This window comes from Fukomys damarensis, unplaced genomic scaffold, assembly GCF_012274545.1.
Source record: "Fukomys damarensis isolate Sample0158 unplaced genomic scaffold, DMR_v1.0_HiC HiC_scaffold_20, whole genome shotgun sequence".
NCBI classification, from domain to species: domain Eukaryota; kingdom Metazoa; phylum Chordata; class Mammalia; order Rodentia; family Bathyergidae; genus Fukomys; species Fukomys damarensis.
This window is the reverse complement of record NW_022900932.1, coordinates 17,844,011-17,863,495: the sequence shown is the minus strand read 5'-3', so window position 1 is coordinate 17,863,495 and position 19,485 is coordinate 17,844,011. Positions and strand designations below refer to the sequence as shown.

General features: G+C 41.0%; 1 protein-coding gene across 9 annotated transcripts in view; it reads right to left on the bottom strand.

Moving 5' to 3' along the window:
* Positions 1-19,485, bottom strand: part of Cfap70 (cilia and flagella associated protein 70) — a 59,377-nt gene that overhangs the window by 8,535 nt on the left and 31,357 nt on the right. For 8 of the 9 annotated variants that reach the window (XM_010606838.2, XM_010606857.2, XM_033766543.1 and 5 more), the window contains 11 exons: positions 19,080-19,140; positions 18,551-18,745; positions 16,357-16,488; positions 11,958-12,083; positions 10,271-10,404; positions 10,048-10,163; positions 9,525-9,749; positions 5,067-5,225; positions 4,420-4,544; positions 2,464-2,616; positions 1,391-1,552 (listed from right to left, as the gene is read on the bottom strand). In XM_010606838.2, the coding sequence (XP_010605140.1) occupies positions 1,391-1,552; positions 2,464-2,616; positions 4,420-4,544; positions 5,067-5,225; positions 9,525-9,749; positions 10,048-10,163; positions 10,271-10,404; positions 11,958-12,083; positions 16,357-16,488; positions 18,551-18,745; positions 19,080-19,140 (1,588 nt within the window). The remainder of the gene's footprint in view (positions 1-1,390; positions 1,553-2,463; positions 2,617-4,419; positions 4,545-5,066; positions 5,226-9,524; positions 9,750-10,047; positions 10,164-10,270; positions 10,405-11,957; positions 12,084-16,356; positions 16,489-18,550; positions 18,746-19,079; positions 19,141-19,485) is intronic. The other variant, XM_010606872.2, reaches the window with a different exon arrangement.

Here is a 19,485-nt window from a genome sequence, read left to right as displayed (position 1 = left end):
GTTGTCTTTTTTTTTTTTTTTTTGTGGTACCGGGGATCGAACTCGGGTCCTTGCACTTGCGAGGCAGACCACCGAATCGCTGAGCTAAATCCCTGGCCCGCTGGATTGCATTTTTACATTTAGTTTAAGGTGCTAGTGCAAGTTTGGGGAGAGGAAATGCACAGACAAATGAAAGGAAAGACTTCCCTCGCGAAGCAGTTCCAAAGACATGTACAGTCCCTGTAAGTCTTGAGGAAAGGGATTATTACTTTGAAAGTTCTGGGTGACCACAGTGATTATCTGAGTTCCACCTGGACCTTATTACTGTCCCCTTTCACTTCCAAGTGACATGATGTGGTGAGAAGACAGACACGGATTCCCTGGACTGAGGTATTCTAGACATAGCCTCACCATTTGGAGTCTGTTCCCTTATCACACCTAGCCTTAGAGGTCTCAGTAATACAGGAGACATTTAGCAAAACTCCAAACGCAAACTTTTACTGGGAACCCTCACAGGCACCTATACTTCCAGCTAACTCAGCTGCCTAGGGGCTGAAGCAGAAGACCCGCCTTTGAGCCCAGGAGTTGGAGGCCAGATTAGGCAAGAAAGATAGTAGTGAAACTCTGTCTCCTTTTATTCTTTTCTTTTCTTTTCTTTTTTTTTTTTTTTTGAGACAAGGTCTCACTATGTGCCCAGTTGTCCTTCAACTACCAGGCTCAAGTGATCTTCCTGTTGTGGCCTTCCAAGTGCTGGGACTGTAGATGTATGGGACCCAACAGGACCTTGTTGCTTTAAAAAAAAAAAAAAAAAAAAAAAAACTTTCCAGGGTTGTGGATTTAGCTCAGTGGTTCTGCGCCCTGCCTCACTAGTATAAGACCCCAAGTTCGATCACTGGTACCAAAAAAAAAAAAAAAAAAAAAAAAAAACTTTCCAGTGTGAGAGAAGGATCATCTATAGTTGGGCCTCAGCAGACAGACTAAGGACTGCTTGCCTAGTGACTGCAGGTCAGCAAGTACTGTGAAGACCCAGCTTGCAGTGACATCAGGAAGAAAACTTTTCCTTATTTACCTCACTGCAGCAGAACAATGATTTCTCTCAAGTCTGGCGGTGGGGGGTCCTCACTTACATTATGAGGCATTGCAACTTCTCTTTGCTGCTATTTTATATTCCAGGGAGAAGTAGAAAGCAAAGTCAAGAAAGCTTCAGTAGAATGTTAATAATCATTAGAGTGGGCTGATGGGTCTACTTCTCTGTTCATGTTGTATGTATTTCCTACATTACGGGAGGGGAGTGCAAGGGCCAGTCAGAGGGCCCCAAGCAATGAAGTTGGCCTCAGCTATATTAAATTCAACTCTGTAGAGAAGGAAGTTTGGAAAAGTCCTTCTTTGAGGCCCATCCTCTCTTCCCTACCTCTTTCTCTTCCAGATAGATGATCCCAAGGCGCAGGAAGATGAAGTGCATCTCAGAAGCATCCACTACAAAACTAACAGTTCGTTCATAGCATGCCTTGGCCTCAGCATGATTTCCACTCAGAAAACAAAGATGGCCCCTCAGGCCCCAGACATTAGGATTCTGTGAAAACACAGAACAATTAGTACATGGAATGACACAGAATTTAAAAGTAGGGTAAAGGCCTTTGTTTAACATTTACATTAAGATTAGTAAATTTCCTTTTTCTAAGAGCACTCAGATGCTGGGTGTGGTGGTGCACACCTGTAATCGCAGCACTCAGAGGCTGAGGCAGGCGGATCACTGTGAGTTCGAGACCAGCCTGGGCTACATAGTGAGTTCCAGGTCAGTCTCAACTACATAGTGAGACCCTGTCTCAAAAAAAACAAAACAAAAAAACAAAACAAAACAAAAAAACACTCAGAAAGTGGGTCATTTGCTCCGGGGGTATTTTTCTAGGTCTTCCTTCTCATTTCTTTCTTGCATTCTTTGAAGCCATTTTGTCTTTGAGGTGAATATTAAGAAAAACATTCAAGTACAACCAGGATAATACTCACAAGGAGAAAAGGGAAATCTGGAAAACTTGAAATAGATGAACACTATCTGCTAAAAAGCGGTCCTTATCCTTTTCTCTGCCTTTTGCAAAACTGGTGGTTACTGGGACCGAGGATTTGGCTCAGTGGTTCTGCCGCCTGCCTTGCAAGTGCAAGGGCCTGAGTTTGATCCCCGTACAAAAAACAAACAAACAAACAAAACCTCATGATTACTTAAGAAAAACAAATAAAGGATACAGATAGTCACCCCTGGTTATCAGCAATCAATCTGTAATATAGCACCGTGACTTTCTTTTTTTTGAGCTGTCAGTCTCACTATGTTGCCCAGGTTGGCCCCAAAATCCTGGGCTGTGGATCTTACCGCCTCAGCTTCTCAAGTAGCTGGAATGAGAGCCATGTGCCTCTGTGTCCAGGTGGCACTATTGCTTTTAATAAAGCCTTCCCTTCTTCCACTCAAGGGGTTCTAGCAAGAGTCATTACCAGGTAATCCATCTGGGCTGCTTCCTGAAGGTATTTCTCAGCCTGGGCAAAGTCCTTCTTGAGAAGGTGTGTCTGCGCTAGAACCAAGTAATACTCACAGCTGGGTCCTCCTTGAGGGCACAACAGCTCGTGTGCAAGCACTCTGTGCACGTACTGTGAAGAAACGGGAGCATAAGGAGCATGGAAATGCCTGCACTGCATTCAACCCACAGCCTTCAGGGCTGAAGGGTTCTGTCTTTGACGATACCTAACAAGAAACATCTTACAGAATGAAACTACTGTCCTCAACTTCAAAGTGTTGGGGTGAATTACATTTAGCACTTCATGTCCTACCACTAGCTTATTCACTTAGTCACCCAACGTGAACATTTCCACCTAAACAGAAAAACAGAATGCAACACAGCTCTAGTCTTGCTGGCCATCATACTCGATGAGTTAGTTAGGTTGTGGTTGGTTTTTTGTTTTTAGGTTTTTTTGAGACAGGGTCTCACTGTGTAGTTGAGACTGACCTGGAACTCACTATGTAGCCCACGCTGGTCTCGAACTCACAGCGGTCCTCCTGCCTCAGCCTCCTGAGTGCTGGGATTACATGCGTGCACCACCACACCTGGCTAGGTTGCGTTTATTAGGCAGTAGATGAAGGCACTTCATCAGCCACCATTTTGTACCCCGTTTGCACATGAGCATTTGCAGACAGCTGCCACTGTAAAAACTCTAGGCTCACAATCTTAGAAACACAAACACATGTTTCTGCCATACCTCCAAACATTATGTTTACCAGTTTTCTATTGGGGAATATTCTTCATTTTGTCCACTTTGAAAAGGCTGTAACTTAGACAAAGTCAGATGTACTTGCTAGGCAGAGGGCCTTTTATTCTTAGTCCGTTCCCAACTCAGCCTATGATATAGGAAAATACTGGAGGCAGTGACTGCAACTGTTCTCTCCTCTGCCTTCTGGCTCTCTGCCTGGGACTCAGGTCTGAACTTACTTCATTGCAGAGAGAGAGCTTGTTTCTGTTGGAAAGGGTTAAAGTGTGAAGGGCCCTGCTCAGTGCAGCCCAGGTCATCATTCTTACCCTTTCCTGAGCTTGCCCGCCCTCAAGGCGGACTTGTGCTCTGTAGGGCCAGGGCCGATTCTCTTGGTTCCTGGATTTTGCTGTCACCCCTCCCATGTCTTGTTTCCCACATGGCAGACATGCCCCGGAGATATGCTTCTCTGAGAACAGGCCACAGTTGCCCAGCTGCTCCTCCTGTGACTGCACAGGTAAGTCAGATGTGGGACCCAGTGACATTCTCTGGCCCGGTTTGTTTCAGTACTGGGGATTGAACCCAGGGCCTTTGCACTGAGCTATATCCCCAGCTTTTTAAAAATTTTTATTTTGAGATAGGGTCTGACTATGTGGCTAAGTTGCCCAGGCTGGGCTTCAACTTGTGGTCCCAGAGTGCTGGGATTACAGGCTTGTGCCACCATGCTACAGCACAGTTTTACCTATAAAATTAATTAATCTAAGCCTCCCCCAAAGCATTGAGTTTTAAACTGGTCAGCCTGGAGGGGAAGGAGGATATGACTGGGCTCCTGTAAACCCCCAACGCTCATGTGATATAAGTTCCTGTAAGAAAGTGGTATGAGGCTGCATATGACCTAGAGCCTGATTTTGCTCTGTGGGTAACCTACAGGGAGAAAGCTTGCAGTGATGTCTGCTGACACCGTCTGCAGAGAGATTATACCTATTTGGATATTCTTCTCATTAGGGTTACGGGGTACTCCGAAAGGTGTATTTGAAGCGCCGGAGTACAGCTCAGTGATGAAGTGTGTGCTCAGCATGCACAAGACTCTGGATTCAATGGGCAGCATTAAAAAAGTACATGTGACTTCTTGTCAAAGATACCACTGTGGACAGAATACGTAGTTCGCTAAAGTATTTCCGTCTGTGGTGCCTTTCCAAATATCCTCACCTGCACAGCATTGACTTTCATCAAGAAGCGTACGGTCTCCATGAAGATGGTGACAGGAGTTTGGGAAATGCCATAATGAGGGGTGGGATGTGGAAAGGGTGATGGATCTTGACATTTTGATGCTTCTGAAAATATTATATGAAAAGGATAGAAGATGAGATGTAAAGGAAACAACGGCAGACACTCAGGCACACTAGTGTAGCCAGGAGAGTATTCTGATACAATATATGACAAGGATCACATTGTGGAAAACAACAGGAGGCCTCCAGCAGTACCCCCACAAAGAGAACTCAGAAGTTCTTAAGGTAAATCTACTGTTGGATCAAAATAAGTCACAACCGAATGGAAAGTTTAAAAAAGTATTCAGATCCCCTTGACTGTGAAACACAATTTATTGTTATTCTAAAAATGAAGACTCATTGGAAAGTCATAGGCCTTTTGTTGGGTACTTCTATGACTTAATCATCAAGTCTTTTGCTTATTGAAAGAGTTACATGACTGAGTTTGGAATTTCAGAGACTAATTGGAAGGAATGTAGTTAATATTAATTCAAACAAGTTTGGATTTCCACTTTCATAATCATGAATTTTGTCCTTGTCAAATTAGTTTGTGCCCCGGTCCGAGTGGAAATCTTGATATCTAGTTACCTTTCTTGGCTGGTATCTCCTTGAAAGCCATTGTGGATAGTTTTGGTCCAATACTTGAATCCTGATATTGTGTAGTTAGTATAGGCTCCTGTGACTCAGACTGCAGTTTGGGAGAATCTTCAAGAACCTTATCAACAGTAGAAAATACTGCTCCAGATCCTAAACAGATTAAATTTTGATAGGGAAAAATCTTCCTACCTTAAGTATTAGCATTTGCAAATCATACTCCCCATATACTACATGAAGGACAGACTTGTTTGATAGCCTCAAAAAATTAGACTCCCCCCAAAATAAAAGACCCAATTAAAAAATGGGCAACTAAAATGAACAAATACTTCTCAGAAGAAAAAATACAAGGCCAGGGATTTAGCTCAGTGGTTCCACCGCCTGCCTTGCAAGCGCAAGGACCTGAGTTCGATCCCCAGAGTAAGGCGCGCCGGGGATTTAGCTCAACGGTTCGGTGGCCCGCCTTGCAAGCAAGGACCTGAGTTCGATCCCCAGTACCAAAAAATAAAAAATAAAATAGAAGAAGAAATACAAATGCCAATAAATAAATGAAAAAATAGTCAACATCTCTGGCCATTACAGAAATGCAAATTAAAACAACACTGAGATTCCACCTTATTCTGGAAAGAATGGCCACCTCAGGAAGTAGTAACAAATTCTGGAGAAGCTGTGGGAATAAAAGGAACCCTTCCACATTGTTGGTAGGAATGTAAACTAGAAAAACCACTATAGAAATCAATACGGAGATTCCTCAAAGAACTAAAACTAAAAATTCCATTGATCCAGCTCTTTCTCTACTAGGTATCTTCCAAAAAGAGTTAAAGACATCACATTGCAGTGATGCATGTTTATTTATCAAGTTTATAGCACATCAATTCATAATAGCTAAATCTTGGGAGAAGCCTATATGTCCATCAACAGATGAATGGACAAATAAAATGTGGTATTTACAAGTGATAGGTTATTACTGTGCTATAAAAAAGCATAAACTTGAGTTGTTGTAGGAAAATGGGTATACCTTGAGACCATATATATATATATTGGGGAGGGTACTGGGATCGAACTCAGGACCTTGTGCTTGCAAGGCAAGTGGTAGAACCACTGAGCTAAATCCCCGGCCCTTGAGAACATAATGTTAAGTGAAATAAATGAGATGCACGAGTTTAAACGTCACATGCTTTTCTTAAGTGAGAAAGCCAAAATATAAATAAAGTACAAAATAAAAGACAGACAATAAAGAAAAGAAGAGAAAAAAGTTACTGTAATCCAGCATGGCCAATGTATCAAAAATGTGTATCTTGATTCAGTATAATTGCTTCTGTGTCTTATAGGTTTTGGGTCTGTTAGTCTGGCTGGTAATCTATGTTTATGATAATTGATAAAGACTTAAATAAATCTGATGCTGGCAAAAATAAAAAGATGTGCTATGTATATTTAAAAACTCCCCACAATGAATGTAATCATTATGTTTTGTTTTGTTTTGGGTTTTTTTGTTCTTGTTGTTTTTTGACACAGGGTCTCACTATGTAGTTGAGACTGACCTGGAACTCACTATGTAGCCCAGGCTGGTCTTGAACTCACAGTGATCCTCCTGCCTCAGCCTCCCGAGCGCTGGGATTACAGACGTGTGCCACCACACATGGCCTGAATGTAATCATTATGTATTGCAAACATGTACTAATAAAAATAAAAATTTAAAAAAGAAAATATGTTTATATACAATGGAATACCACTCTGTCATAAAGAAGGGTAAACAAATAATTTGTAGGAAAATGGAAACACCTTGAGACAATAATGTTAAGTGAAATAAATCAGATATACAAGCTTAATTATCTCATGGTCTCCCTCATATGAGAAACTCATGGTATAAATAAAGAGCAAAATAAAAGACAGATAAGAAATAGGGAGGCCTCTCTGAGCTACCTAGCTCAGGGAGTGCTGTCTGTCCAGGCTAATAAGAGTCTGTTTACCATCTAAAAAAAAAAGAAAAGAAAAAGAAATAGGGAGATAGAAGATTTGCAAATTGGAAGGGGACCGAGTGATAGAGGAAGGGGAAAGGAATAAAAAAACAATTAAGATGTATTATGTACATGTACCAACTCACCACGAAGAATGTGATCATTATATTATGTTCTACAAATATGTACTAGTAAAAAAATACATTTAGGCCAAAGGGAAAAATAAAGCAGCAATAATTAAAATTGTAGTTAAATAAGATAATAGATGGCAATGGTATCTATAAACAATTATAAATTACTTTAAACAGAGTCCCATTGAGGAAAATGTTAAAACATTACTAACATAGAAGATGATCTTAGAAAATGGAGAAACCTTCCACATACTTGAATTGGATGGATCAATAATATAAAATTATTAACTATCCCTAAATTAACCCATATTTAAAAATAGTACAAATAAAAATTTCAGTTATATTTTTAACATATATTTGATAAAACTCACTATAAAATCTCTGTGGACAAATAAGGGCCCAAGAATAGCTAAAAAAGCTATTAAAAAAGCCATTTGGTGGGGAATCTGATATACTAGATATTAAGGCACACTACGAACCAGAACAGTAAAAGGGTACACATGTCACCCTCCTTTTTCTTTTTCTTTCTTTTTTTTTGGTGCCAGGGATCCAACTTGGGACCTTGTTCTTGTTGGGCAGGCAAGGTCACCACTGAGCTAAATCCTCAGCCCTCCAGCCCTCCTTTTTCATATTTATATCAGACAATTACAATAGATTGAAGAGTTCAAGGTTTAAGGTCTATACTTTTTTTTTTTTTTGGTACCAGGAATCGAACTCGGGCCGTCAGCTTGCAGGGTAGGCAGCAGAACCACTGAGCTAAATCCCCAGCCCTAAATTCTATACTTTTAACCAAAGTGGAAATAGTGGTTGTTCAGGAGATAAGGCTGAGAAAAAAATGGGTCCGGAGAAACATAAAACCGAATGTCAACTTAGTACCTTGTTCAAAAATGGAATCTCTATAGACTAAAGATCTAAATGTGAAAGGGCTAGGGATTGAGCTCAGTGGTGCCACCGCCTGCCTCGCAAGTGAAATGTCCTGAGTTCGATCTCTGATGCCAAAAAAAAAAAATAGTAATAATAATAATTTTTAAATGATTCAAACTATACAAAGTGTATTTTCTAACCACAATGGCATTAAATTAGAAACGTAAAACAAAGATATCGGGGGGGGACCCAAATATTTAGAAAATTAAAACCACCTGGCTAAATAATCCCTGGTCTTAGCCATTTAACTCCTAAATTTTTACCCAAGAAAAATGAAAGCATATATCTACATATAAACTTATAAATCTTATTGATCGATGTCCATGGTGGCTTTATTTCAATAATCTCAAGAAATAAACAACCCAAATATCCATCAAAAGATGAATAATAGATAAATTGTGTTACATCCATTCAAGTGGATGCAGTTTAATAATAAAAAGGGATCAATGATGTAAGCAACAGCATAGGTGAATCTCAAAATAATTATTCTTAGGCTGGGGATTTAGCTCAGCGGTTTGATGGCCTGCCTTGCAAGCGCAAGGACCCGAGTTCGATCCCCGATACCAAAAAAAAAAAAATATTCTCAATGAAAAAAAAGTCAAGCAAAACAAGAGTACATGATGTGTAATTCGATTCTAGAAATTCTAAAAAATACTAGAAAAGGCAAATTCATCTAAAGTAACAGTAGGTTGGCGGTCATCTGGAAAAGGAGGCCAGAGGTGAGATTTTCATGGATGGGTCCACGTGCCAAAGTGTATCAAACGAAATACTGAATTCGGTGCAGCTTATGAAATGTCAGTTATGCCTCAAACTTTAAAAATGCATGCACACAAAATAATAATGCACATATATGCAAGGTGCACACTGACAAAAGCACACATATTAAATACATTGGCATGAATGATTTCCTAAAGTAGAGGAAAGGAAAATAGCAATGAAGAACAGTGAGAAAAGGGTGCATCAGCAAACAATGAATTTAAGAACTACAAGATAGGAACTTTCCACGGTGGGGAGGAGGCGACGGTAAAAGAAAATCAGTCTAGAATTGTATCCCCTTTTTAAGGGATACTTAGGAGGGTGGTAAATTCTGTAAGATTCAAAAAATAGCATTAACAGAAGCTTCTGTTGTTGTTGCTGTTATTATTATTATTATTATTATTATTTTATTTATTTTTATTTTTTGGTACTGGGGATCAAACTTGGAACCTCGCACTTGTGAGGGAGGCAGCAGCACCACTGAGCTAAATCCCTGGCCCTGGTCATGATCTTCTGAATGAAGAAATATTTAGAAATCTATCCTGATAGCCCTGAAATAACTAAAACTCTAGTGCTCATGCATTTAGCGAATGTTTACTTCGTGCCTACTTTGCGCCAGGTCCTACCCACAAGGCCAATAAGTTTCTCAACAAACACCCACCATCTCCACTCCCCGTTCCTACCTTGTGGGGCCTCCACCTTGAGAACTGTTACAGAAGCATCCTTTGTGGTTCCCCAAGTACCGAAATTAGGTTCTGTTTTCCTTCCTTCTTCAGTATCTTCAATAGTACCAGTGCTCTTTTGCTTCATTACTTGTGCTTGAAACATTTGTGCCTGAAGCTGTTTGGAGGCCTCGTGAAATGCCATCTCCATTCGAATATCATTGTTTTGAATTTCGTAGTATAAACCTGAGGAAGGAGAGATGTTGAAATGAGTATGACTAATTTTCTATGAACACATAATGAGAAATTGCAACATTTCACTTATTTTTCCCATAGTTTTACCAAAGTTTTAGAACCACATTGTCAACCACCGAAGAGTAGTAGAGGAGAGAATTTTTTTGACAAGTTTCAGGCTAACCTTGAACTCACTATGTGCCCGGGGTGGCCTTGAACTCATGGAGATCCTCCTGCCTCTGCCTCCTGAGTGCTAGAGGGAAGAAAGTCTTATTATGGAAAAAAATGCTATCACAGGAAAATAACGTACCAAGTAGAGTCCAGGCTACAACATTGGTTGGATCTAAGCAAGTGGCATCCTCAAAGAAAATTTCTGCTTGCTCATAGTTCTCCATCAAGACAGCCAGGACACCACACAGCAACAGGCTGAGAAGAGATGGCCAACATGGTTAACAGAATGGGCTCATGCCACATTCATGGAAGCAAGACAATTTCATGCAGAAGTTTACTGCTAATCTCCCTTCCACTTCTACCTGTGGATATGACTCTCATTCAAGGACAGAGCTTTCCGAAAACACTCTTGTGCTTTGATGTTGTCTTCAGTTAAGAGGCAGAAGGCACCATAATCCAGCCAGTGCTCCAGGTTCTGGGGCTCATGGACCAACCTCTAGACACGCAAAACATCGGGAGGGCCAAGGTTATTGCAGCTCTGTGTCTTGCTTTTTGCACATATAATGTCACACCGGAGTCCCTAGACAGACACTGAGTTCTATGAAGGCAGAAGCCAGGACTTCTTTGCTTACTCTGGAATCCCAAAAGCCTAGTGCTGTTTTGTTCTAGATTTTAGAAGGTGGTAAAAAATTGTTGAAATAATTGAAAAATAGAATTCTCGAGCCATTTCTTTCCAATGTGTGGTTACCAAAATTCAGCTTGGGTGGGGATTTAGCTCAGTGGTGTCACCACCCGCACCGCATCCTAAGCAGAACGTCCTGAGTTCAATCCCCGGAAGCAAAGGAAAAAACAAACAAAATTCAGCCCATACTTTAGCAGCCTAAAAAATTCACTTCATGTCCTGTCAACTATATGTAATAATTTCTGCCATAATCTCTAGATGGCAATCATGAGTTTATCTACAAGTCTAAGGTGGAAAGAAGGTGCTCTTTCTAAGTGAAAACTACAAAAATTGGGATAAAGAAATTAAAGAAGACATAAAAGAGTGGAAAGACTCCATCTTTATGATTTAATATTGTTAAGATGTCAATACTACTGAAAGCAATCTACAAGTGCAGTGAAATCCCCAATAAAAATCCTTAAAAAGTTAAAACACAGTTTTACCACATCCCAGTAATTTCTATCTTTGATATATAACCTAAATAATTTAAAACAGGTACTGAAACAAATCCTTATCCACAAATATAATTTTCTTTTAATTCATTTTCAATTATTTTTTATTAGTACATGTTTGTAGTACATAACGATTGCATTCCCTTTGGGGAGCTGGTACATACACACTACACATACAAATGTTGTTATGAGGGCTCTTTATAAAAAAGCAGAAGGTCCCGACTTTGGTCTCTAGTACTAAAAAAAAAAATATATATAACCTGTACTTTTTCTTTTCCTGTCTTTTGTGGAGCACAAGTTTTTTTATTTTGATGAAGTTCTATGTAGCACATTTTTCTTTGGTCTTTGGTCTCAGGTCTAAGAACTCCATCTCCAGGTCAAGGAGATTTTCTCCCATGTTTCTTCTCAAAGTTTTATAGCTTCATGTTTTACATTTAGATTTATTATCCATTTGGAGCTCATTTTTATAAAATGTTTAAGATTGGGTTAAGGTTCATATATTTTGCAAATATATAACCAGTTTTTCTAACACAATTTGTTGAAAAGACCATCTTGTCACCACTGAATTTCTTTTATGCTTTTATCAAAAATCAAATGACCTTGGGCCGGGGATTTAGCTCGCTGGTTCTGCTGCCTGCCTCGCAAGTGCAAGGTCCCGAGTTCGATGCCCGGTACCCCCAAACAACAACAACAACAAAACAAAACAAATGATCTCAGGTTGTGTGACTTAGATTTTTGTGCGGCAGATTTTTGGACTCTGTTCTACTGATGGATGCACTTCATCAATCAAGTCTGATTTTAAACAATCAAAACTACTATTTATTGGACCTATAGTTCACAAAAAGTAGGAACGACAACCACGGGGAAGATGTTTACCTCTTCATAGTACACTGCTGCCGCGTCAAAGTCCTCACTGACTTCTGCTTCAAATGCGAAGAGGCGAAGCTGCTCGCTGCTGGTAGGGACGGCTGCAGCAGAGCCCGGGACTTCATCCGGCATAGTCTTGTCAATGTCAAACGGAATGAGGAAATTACTAGGGGAAAGGTTTGCGAGAATAAACCAAGCAAAAGCCCAGTCAAAACCAAGAGAGAAGTATCAAGGGTAGGACAGAAGCTCGGATATTTCAATAACAAAAATCTGAGCTCCTGGAAGTGAATAAAAATGGCTCAAGGCAGAAACAACTCTCCTCAACCTTGAAAGTAGCCAGAGTCCCTCCACAAGTCACCTCTGACTCAAACAGCTTTCTTCATGCTCACCAGTGCACAAGACAAACATTAGCATGTTTCAGATGGCGTGATTTGAAAAAGGTTGGCGAACACTAGCTAGAGTACGTATAGTTTTTTTTTTTTTTTTTTAAATAGTCTTGCGGGTTGGGGATTTAGCTCAGTGGTGCCGCCGCTTGCCTTGCAAGAGCAAGGACCCTAGTTCAATCCCCGGTACCAAAAAATAAAAATAAATAAATAAAATAAAAATGGTTGTATGTGATCAATATGTATGACAAACATGTACTAATAAAAAACTTTAAAATGGTATCAGACAGAATGGGAAAGTAAAGCCAAATTTGAGACAAGCCAGAGAGTACTTTTCAGAAGTGATTACTGCCTCTGTTCTGTTTTGTTGCTGTTGTTGTTTGGTTTTGATGATCATAACCCCTAAGTGCCTATGGCCTCGTACTTCTACACCAAAACCGGAAATACTCTGCCTGTATCTAATAACCCGCTCCCTGAACCTACGTCCCAAGCCTTCCACCATTTTGTCACATAGCTCACTTAAAACAGCTCAGCTTCGCTCCCACCGTTCCCCAAATGATCAGCTTGGATGGCGGGATTCCCCACCTACCTACCTGTACTCCTCTCCCGTGAGGACCCTCACGTCTCAGGAACCCTTGTGCTGAAAACTCCCAAAGTAAAAGCAATCTGACTTCATTCTTTAACAGGTGAAGCTAACCAGTCCTAACAAAAACTGAATTAGGGCCGGGGATCTGGCTCAGTGGTGCCGCTGCCTTGCGAGCAAAAGGTCCTGAGTTCCATCCCCGAAACCAAAACAAAACAAAACAAAAAACTGAACCAAACACAGAGATATGTGAGCCCTCACAGACTCTGTGGCCTTCAGCCTTAGCCAAAAATGCTGAACAGTCTCAGTCATCTCTATCTTTGTCTTTGTTTAGCAGAGCATTCCATATGCAGCGTGGTATCTAAATTTTTCTTCTCCAAGCTTTTCGTTCAACCTTTATCCCCTTCGTTTGCAATAAAGACCTTATGTCACAGAGGTAATAGAGATCATTAGACAAAAAACTCTCCCCTTTAAACCCCACACCTAAGTTGTCTGCGTCTATGGTATCTCTTTTCTTTCTGTCTCAGACCAAAAGGCATTGAACGCTTCTCTGCCCCACGGCTAATCCTCCTGCAGAAGTTCGTGAGCTTTTCCGAGCTGTATGCCCTGGGCTTGACGTTGCTGTCTCCTTTCCTCTCCTTCCTCAACTTTGCACTTCTCCCCAAGGTGCTGACTCCTTTTCCCAAACCTGTGGATGTGCTCCAGGTTTTTCCAACCCTGAAAGAAAACTGCTATAGTTTCTAGCTTCCATTTTTTCCCTTCATTCAACTTGTTGAATTTATATTCATCTATTCCCTACTCACATATTAACCCTTCAACTCACTGTGATTTGAATCCTCCACTCTTAGCCCAATAAAGTTGGTGGATAAAGATTTAAAATAGCCTCATTTCTAGACCCAATGAAAACTTCTCAGATTTTGTTTTTCTTGGATTCTTTTGAATTTCTTGACCACTTTTTCTTAAAATTCTTTCCCCTTGCCTCCTGTAACACTAGTGTCTTTGATCTTCTTGCCTTTTAACAATTCCATTTGTCTCCTTTATTGATCCTTTCACTCATCCATTCCTTTGGATGTTGGTGTTTCCTAGGGTTCTCACACTGGCTCACTCCTTCCTCTCGTCCTGTTTTTCTCAGGCAGCCTCACGTAGGTTAGTGGCACACTTATGCATGGCTCCCCAGATCTCACCTCTAGCCCAGATCTCTCTCTCTTTCTCTTGAGAAAAACCCTACTTGGGCTAATGATGTCCAAAGTTTAATTTAACATCACCCGCACCCACCGATTTCACTCATGTTGCGATTCTCGTCCTGGTTAATGTTAACATTCTCAGATGCCGAACATTAAACTTAGGAATCCTGGGCTGGGGATTTAGCTCAGTGGTTCCGGTGCCTACCTGGCAAGCGCAAGGACCTGAGTTCGATCCCCGGTACCACAAAAAAAACAAAACAAAAACTTAGGAATCCTTCACTCCTCTTCCTCTTTGCTGTGCCGTTATCAGCTGATATCACCAGTTTCATCACCTCTAACCAGGGGTCCAAAATGACTACCAGACGGGGGTTTCTTTTTTAATACAATGTAAACCTGATCATAACATTGCCCAATGTAAAATAGTTCCATTTATTGCTCTCAACTGCTAGTGAGAAAAGTCAAACTTCTTATATGGCACACAGGGCCTCCTTCCTTCCCCTCAGCCAAATTCCCTAGTTTCATCTCCCAATTCTCCACCCCGCACCAACTTCAGCTCTGCTCCTGAACTCTGTGCAGTATCTGCATATGCCAGACTCTTCCAAGCTCCTGTACCACAGCACTGTTCCCTGGGATTCACTGCTCTGAAACACCCATCTGGAGAAGAACTTCCTCTTGTCTTTGAAGGCTCAGCTTAAGGCACAGATCCGGTCCCAGCACGAAACAGGTCACTTTTTCTTTAGATAACCCTAACCTGCTCTCCAATGGCCACGTCCCTGTCACATCCCTATCTTGCTCTCTTGTAATCATTTGCGTCTTATGTCTGTTTCCTTCACTAGACAAGGATTCATTTGGAATAGAAGGCAAGAGCGATTCCAAACCCATGCTCGACTCTCAGTTGCTCTCCAAATCAAGTCAGCCGTCCGATCCACCCTCAAGGCAGGCCGTCCTCCGAGTCCCCCAGGAATGGACACACCTGCCCTACTTTTTCTAGGCAGCTGATCCAGGTCACAGAAAGGACGATGGTGGAAGGGAAGAAAAACATCAGTGAAACAAAGAGCAGAGAACAGAGGCTTTGTGGAGGCACAGCTGGTCAGAGACCACCAGGGGTACAAAAGATGGACTTTTGTCATTGTTTTCAAATAAACCACAACTGCGCACATACAAAACCGAGCAGATGAAGGTAAGACCCGAGCTGTGCACATATGGAGACCAGTAGGTAGGCAACAGAGCAGCAACCACAGAAAAAGCACTTTTGAAGTGCCGCTGCCATTTAGGGGTAATATATGAAGACATAACTTTTTTTACTTTTATCAGTACACATCCGCAGTACATAATGATTACATTCACTGTAGGGGACTGGTACATGCACAGAACACATTTCAATTCCTTTCTTTCCCCCTCCCTCCATCCCCTTTTATTTCTCCAGCATCACATTTATTTATAGGACTTTATAAAGTTAATTATTATATATACAGATGGAAAGCCAGGCAAATAGGCTTTAAAAAGCATATAAAACATGTAAGACTGAAAACTCATAATTTTTCTTTGATTTTATCCTCTTGAATGAAAAACTCAGAATTGTGAACATTCACAGAATAATAGTTTTTATTTCACAATTTCCAGCGCCTATTTTATCTTTTTTGACAATTCCATCACATTTTTGCAAATTATAAAATTAATTTTTCTAGGAAATTGAAAGTGCATACCCCTGGTTCTCACCCAAATTAATCTATCTTAGGCAGTTTCTTTTTTTTTTTTTTTTTTTTTTTTTTTTTTTTATAGTTTAGAAAATAACTTCAGATCAGCTCTATATCATCCAAATTACATGGAAGTTTATTATATTATTATTTTGCAGGGGGGGGTGGTTGAGACAGTGTCTCACTATTTAGTTGAGACTGAACTAGAACTACGTAGCCCAGGCTGGTCTCGAACTCACAGCAATCCTCCTGCCTCAGCCTCCCGAGTACTGGGATTACAGGCGTGCGCCACCATGCCCGGTTCTTAGGCAGTTTCTTACCTTTGTGTTTTCAGTGCCTAGCATGAGTAGACATCTTAATAAATGTTTTATGAGGGCCGGGGATTTAGCTCAGTGGTGCCACTGCCTGCCTCACAAGTGCAAGGTCCCAAGTTTGATCCCCGGTACCAAAAAATAAAATAAATATCTTATGAGTAAAGGAAAAAGAGAAGCAAAGACGGGAGTAATTCAAGGGAGACCTTGTTGCTCTCCAGATAAAAGAAAGAGCTCTTGGTTCACCTACCTGATTTAGGGCCACATGCATCTGATCAACCAAGAACACATAAAGCTCACTGATAAATGCCTGTAGTTCCTCCTGACTTTCAAATGATGTTGTCTTCAAATATTTCTCTCTCACGATCTTTACCACAGCATGCTGCAAGGTACACACACATTACCCTTCAGATAACACAGAACAGCACCACCCTGATAGCTCAGATCTCTAGAGGACTTTTGTCCAAGGCTTATCAAAACCAGACGGCGATTAGTTCCCCCTCTGGTGACAGCTAGACTCTCAGTTTTCTGGTAACTCTCTCAGGCAACGTGCTCTCTACGGCTTCCTTCCTTTCCACCATCAAGGAGAGGAGTTATGCAGGATTCCTACCAGGTGAAGAAAGTCAGATGGCTGAAGAAAACCTCAGCATAGGTTTACCCATTCTGTCTCTCACAGCAGCCGCGTGGGTCAAGAGAGACAAGCCCAGGCTGAAAGTCCAGAGAAAGGAATTCTGGTCTAATGCTTCCACGATACAACTTCATAAATTACTCTACACTCTGCTGCCTCTGTCTCATTTGGTAAGTGGATAATAGTAGCTCTAGTAGTATTACCTTACTTTAGAAGATGACTGGAAAGCCAAAGGGAGAAAACAGAAGTAAAGATTACAGTGCTATGTTATATCCCCATTTTCCTCCTTATCCACAGCTTCATTATTTACATGGAAGACTTCAGAACTAAATAATAATATTCTGTTGCGTACCACTCTGCGTAGCATGATGAAATCTCATGCTGCCTGTTCATCCTGCCATGGATGCATTTCCAAACTGTACTGCCACCCATTAACCACCTAACAGCCATCTGGTTATCAGGATGATGGTCTTGGTGTCACAGTTCTTACATCCCACAGCTTTTATTTCACTTAACAATGGCACCAAAGCACAAGAGTAGTGGGATCAGCTGGGCGTGGTGGCGCATGCCTTTAATCCCAGCACTCCGGAGGCTGGGGCAGGAGGATCTCTGTGAGTTCAAGACCAGCCTGGGCTACATAGTGAGTTCCAGGTCAGTCTCAACTACATAGTGAGACCCTGTCTCAAAAAACAAACAAGCAAACAAACAAACAAAAAACCCCAAAAAGTAGCAGGATAATAGTTTGGATATGAGAAGCTATATACTACTCTATTTAAATGAAAAAGTGAGTTTCTTAGGTAGATATAGAAAAAATAGCATATACATAGAGTTTACTTCTCTGCCTGGTCTACTGGGGGTCTTAGAACACTTACCCCACAGCTAAGGATGGAATAACGTATAATCATAACATGTCGCTGTGACCAGGCAGCTTCTTCCTTCTTTTCCTCCCTGATATTATCACCAGATTTTATGCTAAGCTTTTTCCATGCATCCTATGATTTAATTCTCATGGTGATCCCATGAGATAATATTAATGTTACCCCTCATTGTTAGGTCAAGAACCTGAGGTACAGCTATGTGCCCAGTGTCACAACACTACCTACTGAAAATACCTTTTGGTCTCTGTGAGCCTCAGTTGTTTTTCACTTTATTATTTCCCACTTTCCCTTTTGTACCCGTTTACTTTAGGACAGGGCACATACTAACTGCACACAGAGAGGCAGGGTAATACAGCAGCAGTTCTGGTGCCGGGCTGCTTGGATTTACATCCCGCCTTTGACTTTTACTGTCTGTGTGACCTTGGGTAAATTACTTAACCAACTAATTTTGCATTTCCCATCTATAGAATGGGAGATGGATAGTATCTACCTCATAAGGGTGTTGTAAGTACTAAATTAGCAAAATGTGAAGCATTTACAAACTTGCCTGGCATATAGAAAACATTCGATAAATCTTAGCCATTGCTATTATTTAAGAAATTATTACTGAGTAACTTTCTCAAATCTTAGTGATTCTGTGGAGTAGGGGAGAAATTTGGATGGAAGATAGAATTAGTTACAGAATCAGTAACAAAGTTTCTTCCTTCTACAGCAACAAAACACTTTATCCAAAATCTAGCCCAAGTGAAAATTAATTTCTTATAAATGCACACTCAGAATGCATCATAAGCCATTCCAAGACTGTAGGAGTGGGGCTTTTACTGATAATCTGCCACAGAGAACTTAGCTGAAGATAAGCAGTGGGGGAAAAAACTGGAAGTGAGTATGTGGAGAATGTGCTTCCTAAAAACCTATAATTAAATCCATAAATGTTTTACCTTGAGTTGTTCTTTGAAAGCAAAGTATTTTCCGGAGCAGTTAAGCTCATAGCTAAGCTGGCACTTCTGCTCCTCCAGGGTTTCGCTGTCTATTTCATTCCCCAGTTTGGCCACCTGCTTTCCAAACATTTTGTGGTACTCATCTAGAATTGCTCTAGAAATGTTCTTGATTTGTGTGTGGTAGTCGCTCACCGCCTAAAATAACACGAAAGTGTCTGAGAAAGAGGCCTCAAAGAGGTCAAGGCTATATAGACTAGAAGTCTAAAACTGAGTTAGGTTTTATGTTCAATAACACTGTAGATAAAAACTGCCCTTTTCTTCCGAGCTCGGAAATCACCAGCCAAAGATTAAATATTGAAGGATATTCATTGTGCACCACAGACCACAAATGGAACCAAGAATGAAAATATACGAAGCTTCCAACAGGTTTTCACTCCTTCCGGAAGACAAACGGAAGGGTCTGTGCCATCTTCAAAGGCATGCACCCAACATCGTTCTGCCCGTAGTTTCGCGACAGCTTGGCACTTGCCTTCTGAGCTCCTCCTGTCCGGCGGGTAAGAGGAGGCCTTGGAGGAATCATTTCTTTGACCCTGTATCAGAAAAAAATATATTTAAGATATATAAAAATGTATTATCTGACAATTTATGCTCTCTTCTATCCCACCTGCAGAGAATCTGGGTAGAGGAGAACTGAAGTGTGTTTCCCCATCGTGCTTGAGCAATGTGCTGTTCTCTCATGAAAAACCCCAGCACACGACTAGACAGACCCAGAAGAAAGAAGCTCCTCAGAGGGTATCTCAGTGGATTTTTGGCTATTTGAGCTCTGGCTTTGCCTGCACTTTTTTTTTTTTAATTGCTATCACGCACAAGTGGCTGCTTGACTAGGGAGCTGGAAGACAAAGAGTATCGTGATTTCAGGGGCGCTCAGTCAAGTC